The 12190-nt window shown below is 56.3% G+C and overlaps 1 protein-coding gene across 6 annotated transcripts in view; it reads left to right on the forward strand.

The window, feature by feature from the left end:
• The window catches only part of SHANK3 (SH3 and multiple ankyrin repeat domains 3), a 329535-nt gene extending 318657 nt beyond the window's left edge, over positions 1 to 10878 (forward strand). For 3 of the 6 annotated variants that reach the window (XM_062625226.1, XM_062625228.1, XM_062625227.1), the window contains one exon: positions 4824 to 10878. In XM_062625226.1, the coding sequence (XP_062481210.1) occupies positions 4824 to 5367 (544 nt within the window). In that variant the 3' untranslated portion in view covers positions 5368 to 10878. The remainder of the gene's footprint in view (positions 1 to 4823) is intronic. The other 3 variants (XM_062625229.1, XM_062625231.1, XM_062625233.1) reach the window with 3 other exon arrangements.
• Positions 10879 to 12190: the final 1312 nt, after the last annotated feature.

The raw sequence follows: 12190 nt of genomic DNA on the forward strand, positions 1-12190 counted from the left end.
AATGAAAGTGCTGGCTGCACAAGCAGAGTCCTGAGGAGCAAATGACAGCAGGAAATTAGACCACCTTCAGCAAAAACCTGTGTTCTCAGCAGTTCTTCAGATAAGCCTCATGCACTGCTGGGCACCCCTCTCCCTGTGGGCTCTCTTTATTGGGATAAGCTTATCCTCTCATCGGGTTCTTTAGCTGAGAGCCAGGAACAGATTTCTTGCCAAAATTCAGCATTTACAGAAGAGCAGCAGGTTGGCAAATGTTGCCTGAGACCAGCCCATCAATCCCATGGAATGATAGAATTGTATCATGGAATGGTTTAGGTTGGAAGGGACGCTAATGCTCATCCAGTCCCCTCCTTCGACCTGCTGGCCAACAAGAGAAAACTCGTATGAATAGAACCTGTCAGCAGGTGCCAGGGCATGGGCAAGGATGGGAGCTGCTTCCCTGACACCATTCTCACTTGCAGAGCAGCCTGTGAGAGCATCCGGCTCATGCCAGTAAGTTTGTCCTGTTTAGCAGTTGTGTTAATGTCCACAGTGACACGTAACACAAGTGCTTCTGGTCTTGTTCTGTGCACTGTTCAGAGACTTTCTCTTCTTTCTGTACTCCTCTCCCCTGTCCTTCCTTTTCAGGGACAGTTCTCAGGCAATTCTGGAAGTCAAAATCCTTTCAAAATGTGAACTGTAGTGGTGTCATGTCATCTGGGCATGCACTGCCCTAGGCAGGGAGCCTCCAAGTGTCCCTCTGCATTTCAGGCAAAGAGAGGATCAGTCCCCAACCCATCCCTAAAGCACAGCCTGGTCACAGATAGGCCGAGCTCTGCATTGGAGCCTTTGGGCGCACCGAGCTCTAGTGGAGATCCTCAAGAGCAGTCTCATGTCTCACTCATCAGCAGGCGGCGGTTGTTCATAACAGGAGGCGAGTCCTTCACACACTTCTAATGAAAAGCAATGGGAGATGCTTTTGAAGGCCAGGATGAGCATGCCTGGAAGCCAAGAGCACAAAAGACTTCACTGAGTGAAAGCAAAGCATTTCTCTTTGGAGTGATGAGGAGCATGTTCCCTCTGTCTGGATCTGCCCTTGCCTTTGTTACTCCTGAAGACATTCAGACTGAACAAGTTCAAAGGAAAAATCCTTATCCATTAATGACTCATTCATGGAATCTGCTTTTTAAGCCTATCAGTAAAAGTGTTCCCAGAAGGCTTAATTAGCTGTCCTACAGATCTCTTTCTTAGAACTTACATCAAGCTGGTGTGTCTTTGCTTGCGAGACTGCTTCCCACGGAACCTCTTCTCCCCCTTTGCTGATTCCAGTCAGTTCCACTCATGTGCTGTGGTGCACAAGTCAGGCCTTGGCTTCTCTGTCTCAGGAGAGTAGTTTTCCTGTATACACTGAAGAATCAATCTAGTCAACCGACCTACTGCTGGTGCTGACACCCTGCAAGACCAGGCTCTGTGCAACAGAGGCCCAGAGATGCCAGAGCCTGGATTTTGTGTGTTCAGAGAAGACAAGCTTAAAGGCAGTCCTACAGTGGTGATGAGAACTGCCACGTCCCAGCTCACAGAGCTGGTGGCAACCAGCAATCCCGCTATCTCAGGGTTACTGGTCTTCTGAGGCCCAGCTGGAGCACCTCCAGAAGTGGGAAGTGTAGGAAGCATTTCATAAAATCCCAGCCTGGATTGGGTTGGAAGAGACTTTAAAGCTCATCCAGTTTCAACCCTTGCCACGGGCAGGGACACCTTCCACTAGAACAGCTTGCTCCAAGCCCCTGTGTCCAACCTGGCCTTGAACACTGCCAGGGATGGGGCAGCCACAGCTTCTCTGGGCACCCTGTGCCAGTGCCTCAGCACCCTCACAGGGAAGAGCTTCTGCCTAAGAGCTCAGCTCAGTCTCCCCTTGGGCAGGTTAAAGCCATTCCCCTTGGCCTGTCTCTACAGGCCCTTGTCCCAAGTCCCTCTCCAGCTTTCCTGCAGCCCCTTTAGGTATTGGAAGACTCTTAAAAAGTCTCCCCTGAGCCTTCTCTTCTCTTAATTTTCTTATTAAGCTCCCCAGTTACATTGACTTGATGTTGCCTAAAGGAGAAGTGGGCAACACCACCGTGTTCAGGAAACCTGACAAAGGTTAAGACCTCAATAGAAACGTCCTGAGAGGTAGCAGCACTTGGCTTCAGCTTGGTTGCTGCTGGCTAGTGCATGCCTCCATCGGTGTGCATTCCTTGGACAAAGTACATGATAAACCAACACTAACCTGGGACATCTGGTCTAGGTCATGCTTTGCCTGGAAGGGTTGGACCAGATGATCTTTGAGGTCCCTTCAACCTGGGATTCTGTAGTTCTGTGAACCTGCAATGAAGAAGAGCAGTGATCCAGGAAAACCCTCTAAGCAGATCTCATTGCTGTGCGTAATGTCCGAGTCTTCAGAAGGGTTCACATCCAGAAAAACTGACCTGGCTTCCGAGCAGGATGAAGTGCCTGTGTCTGACTAATTGGCCCATAATGAAGTCAGCATCTAGAGCTAGACAGGACACCAGAGACTGTCTGCAGAATAACGCATGGTTGGCAGAACTGCACTGCTGAAGGTGTTGAGAGCCAGCGGTACCTTGCCAGCCGCGCACCACAGTGACCGTTCCAGTGCTCAGCAGAGGAGAACAGATCTACAGGTTACATCCACTGACCAACCATGCCCGGAAGAGTCTGCTGTGACATCTCTGCCTTATTACTGTGAGGACACTCAGCCCTGGAAGCTGGTTTCTCACATGTGGTTCCATTCACCCCATTTCCCAAGAGCAGGAATAGCCCGTTTCCAGACCCTGTAAACCACCAAATGAAAAAGAACCAGGGAGGCCCTGCAGCACAGTTTGCACAAGATGTGGGTCTCTGTGGGATCAACATCTCCACCACTGGCAAGGCCCATGATGCCAACAGTCTTTGAGCATCCACCCTGATGTGAGGAGCACACTCATGTGAGACTGCTGTAGGTCTTGGTCTTGGTACCCCTTGGACACATCTCTCTTCTTCTTTCACAGTTTCTGACAGCACTTTCTCCCCTGTCCCACCCTGCACAGGTTCAACAAGGCTTTGGCACACCAGCTGCAGTGCCTGCAGCCATTCCCGTTCCCATTGACTTTTCTCCAACGTAAGCGACCAGAACTGCTCAGAAATTCCAATGAAGTGTAGCAGTGTCTCCTGTGGCAATAGGATTGCATCCATACATCTGTAAGGAACCCTCCTTAGATTTGGCAGTGTTTGTTCTGCCCTTCCGTGGCTACGGGAGTGCCTCCCAGCCACCCCTTCTTGGGGTCCATGAGCAGACCCAGAACTTTCTCTCCATCTCTTCCAGAAGATCCTTTGCCAGCCTCTGATCTGTACTTTGTACTGTCAATTTGCGTTCTGTTCTTGAGCCACAGCCCTCAAGGTCATTCAGCTCTTCCCCTTCCCAAATGCGATTCACCATCATGCTACTTGGTAACCCACTGTGCCAGGGTGGCAGGGAAATAATTAAGAGGAAGTACACTTGAGCCCACAGACTATGAACATATTCGTGTTCAGCTCATCTTGTGGGAGCCATCTCTCTTGAAAATCACGAGTGCTTGCTCATCTCCAAAAGTGTGGATCTTGTGTGGTGTGGCATCACTGGCAGCGGGTATGTGCTGTTAACTGTAGCCCTTGGACTCTTGTTGCCAGCAGCAAGTTTCCAGAGTGTCCATCAGTTCCAGGAAGGACCTGAGAGGGGAGAGCAGAGCTTGGAGGGTGGCAAGGAGCCAGGGTACTGATGAGGGTACCATACAGGCAGCCCAGGGGACCTCGTGTTCGGTAACCGACGTCCCATCCTGGAGCCAAGGAGCTGCAGGACTTGTGTTTGATCGATTAGTTTGGAGGATGAGCAGAGTGACATTGACCCAAATGAGTGGTTGTGGACTGTTCAGTGAAGAGATAACCAGCCCAATCCCAGTGATGCCTCTTGGTCTGGACAGCCCTGAAGCAGCAGGGCCTTCCTCCCTTTCCTCCCTACTTACCATAGAATCCTAGATTGGTTTGGGTTGGAAGGGACCTTAAAGCTCATCCGGTTCCAAGCCCCTGCCACAGACAGGGACACCTTCCACTAGAGCAGGTTGCCTCAACCCCTGTGTCCAACCTGGCCTTGAACACTGCCAGGGATGGGGCAGCCACACCAATTGACCAGACAGGAGCAGGCACCAACCCTGCACCAAGATGTTCAATCCATCTTTAGGGTTCTGCTGACAGCCAGAGACCAAAGGGCAGGTTGGACACAGAGAATGTGCCAGAAGGTTCTCTCTTGTCCCAGGAAGGGGCTATGTGCTCAGGAGCAGTTTTGCTCCAGGTCCGGAGCAGGACCTGAGTATGCTGATGGTGGTGCATTAGCATGAGGGGATATGGGGGTCCCTGGTGGGAGCTGGGGCCAGTGGGCTTTGGTGCAGCTCCTCCACAGCTTCCTGCTGCCCAGCAGGGGCATGGCAAGGTACATGGTCCTAGGCTGCAGCCAGTGTTTGTGTGCAGCCACACTCCTCCCCAGTGGGTCTCAATGGGCTCTGGAGCCGTGGCAGTTAGGGCAGGTTTGACCAGGAACTGGAGGTACTGGAGATGCTGGCTGGAACCTCTTCTACGCACTCCGGAAGAGCCCTGGCAGGGCTGGCAAGGACGTCTTGGCTGGAGTGCACCTTGCCGTGTCCCCTGAGTGCTGCAGAGCCCCAGTCCCCCCCCATCCCAGCCTGCCCCATGTATACTCTGTGTGTGTGCTCCTGTGTCGGGACCTCGGCCTCACCCCTGCCCTCTGCTCTCTCCTCTCTCTCGCTGTACCATTCTTTCTGCAGACTTTTCAGTAGTTTAGGAGAACTCAGCACCATTTCCCAGCGGAGCTCCGGGACCACCTACACAGTCCGACCTGGCAGTCGCTACCCCGTAACCCGACGTACCCCCAGCCCCGTGAAGCCGGCTCTGGATCGGACAGAGCCCCTCAGCACCGTCCGGCCCTACGGTCTGACCCCTCCCACCATCCTCAAATCTTCCAGCCTCTCCATCCCACATGAGCCCAAGGAGGTGCGCTTTGTGGTGAGGAGTGTGAGCGCCCGGAGCCGCTCCCCATCCCCGTCCCCCTCGCCAGGGCCACCCCTGCACACCCTGCACCCGCCTCGGCCCTTCATGCAGAAACCCCTCCACCTCTGGAACAAGTACGACGTCGGGGACTGGCTGGAAAGTATCAATTTGGTGGAGCACCGAGACAAGTTTGAGGACCATGAAATAGAGGGCACGCACCTGCCTGCCCTCACCAAGGAGGACTTTGTGGAGTTGGGGGTGACCCGGGTCGGGCACCGGATGAACATTGAGCGGGCACTCAAGCAGCTTGTAGACAGCTGACCGTCCCCGGCAGCGCTGGCCTCTTCCAGAGCCACCGTGGGGGGTGGGGGGTGTTTCTACTAGACTAATAAAACCCACTTTGATTCTCTTTCTACTCTGAGCACTGCACTGAAGGGTGCGGAGCCGACAGGCTCCCGCCCGCTCCCACACCGCCCCAGTGTGCCACGCACACGCCAACCCCCCGCTCGGCCCCAGCGACGCCTTCAGGACAAGGAATGTTGCATGAAATACATCCTCGTTTCTGTTCCTCACAGAGAGTCTGGCCTGTATATCTATCGCTTGATGTGCTCTTCCCTGCGGGCGTCGCTGGTGGCCAGCGCGGCCGAGGCACCGTGTGCTGCTGAGCCCAGGCGCCACATGGCCAACAGGCAGCACCCGGTCGGGATGGGCAGTGGGGCCAGGCCAGTGGCGCCATGAGGAGCCAGGCCCTGGCTTAGGGACAAGGTTCTGGTGGAGGCCTAGTGCTGGCTGCGTTGCCCGGTGTGACAGGCAGGCTGGGGAACGGCAGCGCGGTGAGTGCACAGTGCGTACCTCTGTGCCATGTCTCGGACAGGTCGGGGTGGCCTATGGAGACCCCGAGCTGCTCCAGGCTGGCACAGCAGGGCAGGGGCTGCTGCAGGATGCAGGCGGTGCTGGCTCAGCAGAGCAGGCCGGAGGCACCACGGCTGCGGTGGTGGCCCCAGTCCCCTCTAGGGTCTGAGGCATCTGGCTGAGCTGGATCATCCCACTGGTGCTGCTGATGGGAAGGGCTCCATTGTGGAGAGGTCTCGGTGGCCGGGTGGACACCTGTGGTGACACCCAGACCTGCTCCCTCCTGTGCCAAGGCACGCCAGGAGCAGCCCAAGGAGTGATTCCCACCCAAGAGACCCTAGCCCTGGACTCTGTGCTGCTGCTCTGCTGGTTGCCCTCGGGTGCCCTGCTGAGAGGGGGACTGAAACCGCATGGATAGAAGCATGTCTGGGGATGGCGGAGGGAGGCTTGTGGGGAATCCAGCAGAATATGCTTTGCCAACCTTAAGTAGGGGGGTGGGGGGAGGGAGATGTTTTATTTCCTCTTGGTTTGGGGTCTTTGTTTCCAAGGGGGACACGTTGATGGATAATATTTAATCTCCATGCAGCTATATAGAGAGCAGCTGATGACCTACAAGAGATGATACTGAACTACAGGATTCCCACTCCATCCTAGTCATCCTTATTTTGCATCTTTTTAATCAGCTATATATTTGAAAAGAGAGAACAAATATCTATATATCTATATCTATACTTAGAGCCACCTGATTTTGTTATAATTTTCCTAATCTCTATCTCTAGACATGTTGAGATGCTGGGAGGCGGTGCCCGCACCCCTTCATGGGGCGCCCGCGGCACCGGCAGTTTTTAGCGACTGAATGAATGTTAAAAGTATTTTTAAAAAAGAAAAGAAACAAAAAAACAACCCCCAGCAGCTCCTTCCGGACACTCGGGATTTTAATGAATCAGAAACACAAAACTCAACTCGGGTTTTTGGGACACACCGAGTCTTCCACCCCTGCCAAGGCAGAGACGTGGCAGCGGGTCCCTTGGCCATCACCACCATTGTGCTCAGTCCTCCACCAGCAGCCCAGTCACCACAGTGCCCTGAGGCTGCTCCTCCAGAGCTGCCGTAGGGGTCCAAGGGCCAGGCTGGAGAAACCATGGGCCGGTGGTGCCATGGCCATGGGGGCACCAGGTCAAGCTGAGCTTGGCAGGAGCCGCTCTTGTCTTCCAGGTATTTGGAGGACCCAGGGTGACCCTGTCCAGCCATGGCACTGGCAGAGGCAGCGTCCCTGTCCCCAGTGTGGTGCCTGGTGCCCCACATGCCCCCTCCTCGCTGTGTCATCCCCTAGGGCTGAGCAGGGCTCGCCTCGCCAGCTCTGGAGCAGGTGGCTTTGGCTTGGTGACTGGTGTTCCCAAAAAGCCGAGTCCCCCACAAAGGCATTAACTCTTCTGGTGCTAGAGGGAAGGACAAGGAGGTTCCTTCTGACCCTCACACATTTCCAAACCTTTACAACCTTCAGCCAGGGAAAAGGGCCAGGGTGGGGGTGGCAGTCCCTCCAGTGCATCAGGCCCTCCCTGGGATGGGTCCTGACTGGTGCCAGTGCACCAGACCCTCCCTGGGATGGATCCTGGAATGCTCTGGTGCCATCACCTTTTCCCTGAACTCCTGCTGGGTGTGTGCCCAAGCGGCTCCATCCAGAACTCTCCAGAAGCCACCGGGCCTGTGGGTTCAGGGCCTCTCCACCTCCCAGTTGCCATCTGGCAGCCTGGGGAGGGTGAGAGTGGCTCCGAGCTGGACTGGCGAGCAAACAGCTCACGGTCTATGCCCCAGGGCATGGCGGGCCTCAGGGCCTGTCACCCGGTGAGCCAAGAGGCGCCCAAATGGCAACAGCAGCCACCGTGTCTGCCTAACCCCTCCACTCACTTTACCTGCCGTGCCCATTGCACCCCATCCTGGCAGTGTCACCACTGCCCTGCGTGACCCAGAGCAGGACAGGACATGGCAGACCCAGTCCTGCCCCCTCCACCTCCCTGACCAGCTCATCACCCCTCTGCCGACCATGCACCGCACCCTCTCCATCCACCCCACTGTTCCCTGCCATGCACCTTCCTCATAGCTGGCACCTTCATCCCTCCTGCGCAGCTCCCACCTCCATCCTCCTTGTACCTGGTGCCTTCACGCCTTGAATCCCCTCCACTAGCCCCTGCATGCCTCGCCTGCACCCAGCAGCATGTGCAGCAGCATGTGCAGATACATGCACAGCAGGACACGCAGCTACTTGCACCCACTTATCACCCTCCAGTGCTCCAGCTCCTTTGCCTGCGCTTGGCATCACCAGGCACTCTGCAGTCACAAGGGCTTGTTGGCATGGTCCTGCACGCGCCCACAGAAATTCCATGCCGCCAGCGCAGTTGCTGCTCGCCTGCCGCGGCCACCTTTGCAGCCACTGCTCGCACATCCCCTGGCTGTGAACTGAACTTGCCACTTGTTCCCGGCAACCAGAGCTCGGCTCTCCTGGCTGATGCAGCTTCTCCAGCTTCCTGCCTGGCAAAGCAGCACCAGCACGCCCCGGGATGCCAGCATCTGGCTCCTCTGCATCCCTGCCTGGCTTTGGCCGTGGCTGCTTGCAGAGCCTGCGGTGACCCCACTCAGCTGCAGCCTCTGCATGCCCAAGGGCCAAGCCTCTGCTCTGCCTATGGCTCACCCCCTGCCCACCCGGCCAGCTTGTCCCACCACCACCTGTCACCTCCTCACTGCTCTGCTTCATTCCCATCACACTGCCAGCTCTTCCCCCACCTCACCTGCAGGTAACGGAGACCCCAGCAGCCCTCAGAGACCCTGGTGTCCCTTAGACACCCTGGAGGTCCTCATGTCCCGGTACAGCCCCACAGCCTGTCTGCCCCACATGTCCCCTTGGGATGGTGGGAGGCTTTGCTGGGTGCTGCCCTGAGGAGCCACCGTGGCCCCTCAGCACAACCCTCACTCCCGGCAGCACTGGTGGTGGAAGTGATGGTGTGAGCCTGAGTGCAGGCTGCCCGGCGGGTTCCCGCTGGGTGAACCAGGGTCTTGGCCCCTTCAGCAGCTGTTTTGGGGGCTACTAAGAGAGACCCTCCTGCACCCGCCTCTTACTGCAAGAGGTCAGAAGTCTGCAGAGTGCAACTTTTCTGCAGAAAGTTCGGTCTGGGACAAGGAAAGCTGGACGCCTTCTTGCCATTTCTTAGGAGCCCTCTTCTTCCTCCTCTTCCTCCTCCTCTTCCTCTTCCTCCTTCTCCCCCTCCCTGATATCCCCTCTGCTGCCCCGATCCTCTTTGCAAGGGCTGGAAATGGTGGATGCACCCTCTGCCATGGCAGAGTCAGCGGCTATGTTGCCCCGTGTGCACCCCAGCTTCTGCCACCAAGCAGCTGCAGCCGTACCTGTGTTGGCAAACACTGCGTGTTCCCTCGGCTTCCAAGGGACACCACGGCTCGTCCCAGTCAGGCTTCACACAAAAGAAGGCGACTTCCAACCACACTGCCCAGGGGCTGCCAGGGGCTGCCGCAAACCTGCTCACCCTACACCAGTATCATCAGCTTCATCACCCTCCCACCAGCGCTGCACCTTCCCCATGTCCCCTGCACCCATGGCAGAGCTAGATAATCATGGGCTCGGGGCACTGGTGATGGCATCATCCCCAGGCAGCACCGGGGTCCCCATCCTGTGCCCCTCTATGCACCCCGAGCCCACGCTCCTCCATACCACCGGCTCAGGGGTGGCCATGTCCCACACACCTGCAGCACCCATGGTCAGGTCACTCGCCCCTGCAGCGCAGTGCCTTTACTGGGGTTACAGGGTTGCCCAGTGGCTTTCGGACCTTGGGTGGCCCAATGGCCTTTGGAGCCTGGGTTGCCCAATGGCCAAAGGCCAAGATCTTCTCCCATGGCCATTCTCACCCCCCAGCAGAACCGTGCCCCTGCTAACACAGCTCCTGCTGATTTACTTTGATTTTCTTGGCTGAAGCGAAGCGGATTTCCCTGTGTAGATAACACTTCCCGGGCTCTGTATCTAGGCTGGCCTCATTGGCATCTCCACTCCAAACATCTCCAGACCCAGTGAAACATTTCATTTGGAAAAGCCATCCAGGAGAAGGCAGAGCGGGAGCGGGCGAGGAACCAACCCCACGAGCCTGCGGCCCTCGGCCATGCTGTCCCGGTGGCAGCGGGACTGACCGCGCAGCGGTTACTGTGATTCTCATGGCTTCTCAATGACTTGGGTTATCTTCTGTAAAAAGGGATCCACTCTTTTGGGGGGGGCTTTGAAGGGGTTTTTTTAACAGTTATTGGTATTTTTCCTTTGTCCAGACTAACGCTGTCATCAACCCTGTTTTCCATCAGCTCCTGTCTGTAATTCTGACTGTAAAAGAAGAGAAACCAAAACCCAGCGCACTTTGTTCCTGGTGGTGAGGAGCTTCGCCAGCCGAACCCCGTCTCCATCCAGCGACAAAGTGCAGCGCGGTTTTCCATCCTTCCTCCTGCGGTTTTCCATCCTTCCTCCCACGGTTTTCCATTCTTCCTCCTGCAGTTTTCCATTCTCCCTCCTGCGGTTTTCCGTCCGTCCGCGATTTTCCTCCCTCCGGTTCGCCCGTGGGCAGCGCTCACTGCCGCATGCATGTGTCACCCGGGCGCACTCACAATCACTGCATGTGCACACACCGGCTCCCACCCTCGCACGCACGCGTGCGGCCACACACATGGCTCGAGCATCCACACTCTTGTTTCTCACCCCGACGGACTCACCTGTGGGTTTTTGTTCTGTTTTTAATTTTACAGGGTCAGTTTGACTTCACCCTTATTTTGTATGGATCTTTCGGAGGAGTTTTCTCCTTCTCCGGAGTCATGGAGGTGTGGCCATTCACCTCCCGCCCTTGACGTTGTGATACACATACCCCACAGAGATCTATGTTTCTTATATTATATTATTATTAATTATTATTATGTAATAAATTTATAAGAAAGCTCTGTGTTGTTCTGTGGTGTCTCTCAGCTCCAGCAGCCCCCAGACCAGGGCTGCCATCCAGGGACCCGCTGCACCCTACCATGACGGATTCGTGGCCACCACCAGACAAGTGGTCATCACAGCCATGGGCAAGTGATGGTGTGAAACCAGCCATGGTGTCTGTGGGATTGCGCCAGGGGTTACAGTCTCACAGGCTCCATCACACCCATGGGGCCCCAACACCCCTGGGGACAGTGGCCACCCACTGCCCGGCAGTCAGCAGTGGGGCCCCATCTGTGTGGCACCGGGGAACCAAGTGCCAAGAGCTAAGGGAAGCTCATGAAGCCTCACTCAGTGCTGGCAGCTGCAAGTGAACCCAGACACCATGTTTGCCTTGGGGAAAACAGTGTCTGAGGGAGGAAGAGGTGCTCCAGCGCAAGGGAACTGTTGCAGCAAGTCCAGAGGAGGCCACGGAGCTGCTGAAAGGGCTGGAGCAGCTCTGCTCTGGAGCCAGGCTGAGAGAGCTGGGCTGAGTCAGCCTGGAGAAGGCTCCTGAAGGGGAGACCTGAGAGCAGCTCCAGTGCCTGAAGGGGCTGCAGGAAAGCTGGAGAGGGACTTGGGACAAGGGCCTGTAGGGACAGGCCAAGGGGAATGGCTTGAACCTGCCCAAGGGGAGACTGAGATGAGCTCTTAGGCAGAAGCTCTTCCCTGTGAGGGTGCTGAGGCGCTGGCACAGGGTGCCCAGAGAAGCTGTGGCTGCCCCATCCCTGGCAGTGTTCAAGGCCAGGTTGGACACAGGGGCTTGGAGCAAGCTGCTCTAGTGGAAGGGGTCCCTGCCTGTGGCAGGGGTTGGAGCTGGATGAGCTTTAAGGTCCCTCCCAACACAAACCAGTCTGTGGTTCTATGAATTTCATTTGAACATTTAAAAACAGGAATTATGGCTCCAATTAAGGTGTTTGGGTGTAACATCCCCACAACAATCCTCTGAAGCCCAGCAGCCCCCATGCCATCCTCAAGCCTGACACTCCCATCTCTCTGCCCAGCAGCACTGCCACTGCGGTGGCACCAGCACCTTCACCATCATCGCCACTAGCATGGGCCTGGACCCCACGCGCATACCAGGGTGTGCATGTGCCCCTACCCTCTGTTCCCTGTGCCTCCTGCACACGCTCATCCGCCCCATGTGGCTGTTGCGCATACATTCCTGTTCAGCCTGCACCCCCCGCTCCTCCTGCGCTCCCTCCTTATGCCCTGCTGAACCTGCCTGCCCTGACAGCACCTCGCACTTGCACCTTCTTCCTCCATCACATCCATAAAGCATCCCCAGTCTCGTGG

This window comes from Pezoporus occidentalis, unplaced genomic scaffold, assembly GCF_034315485.1.
Source record: "Pezoporus occidentalis ecotype Australia unplaced genomic scaffold, CSIRO_AGI_Poc_V1 ctg279, whole genome shotgun sequence".
NCBI lineage: Eukaryota > Metazoa > Chordata > Aves > Psittaciformes > Psittacidae > Pezoporus > Pezoporus occidentalis.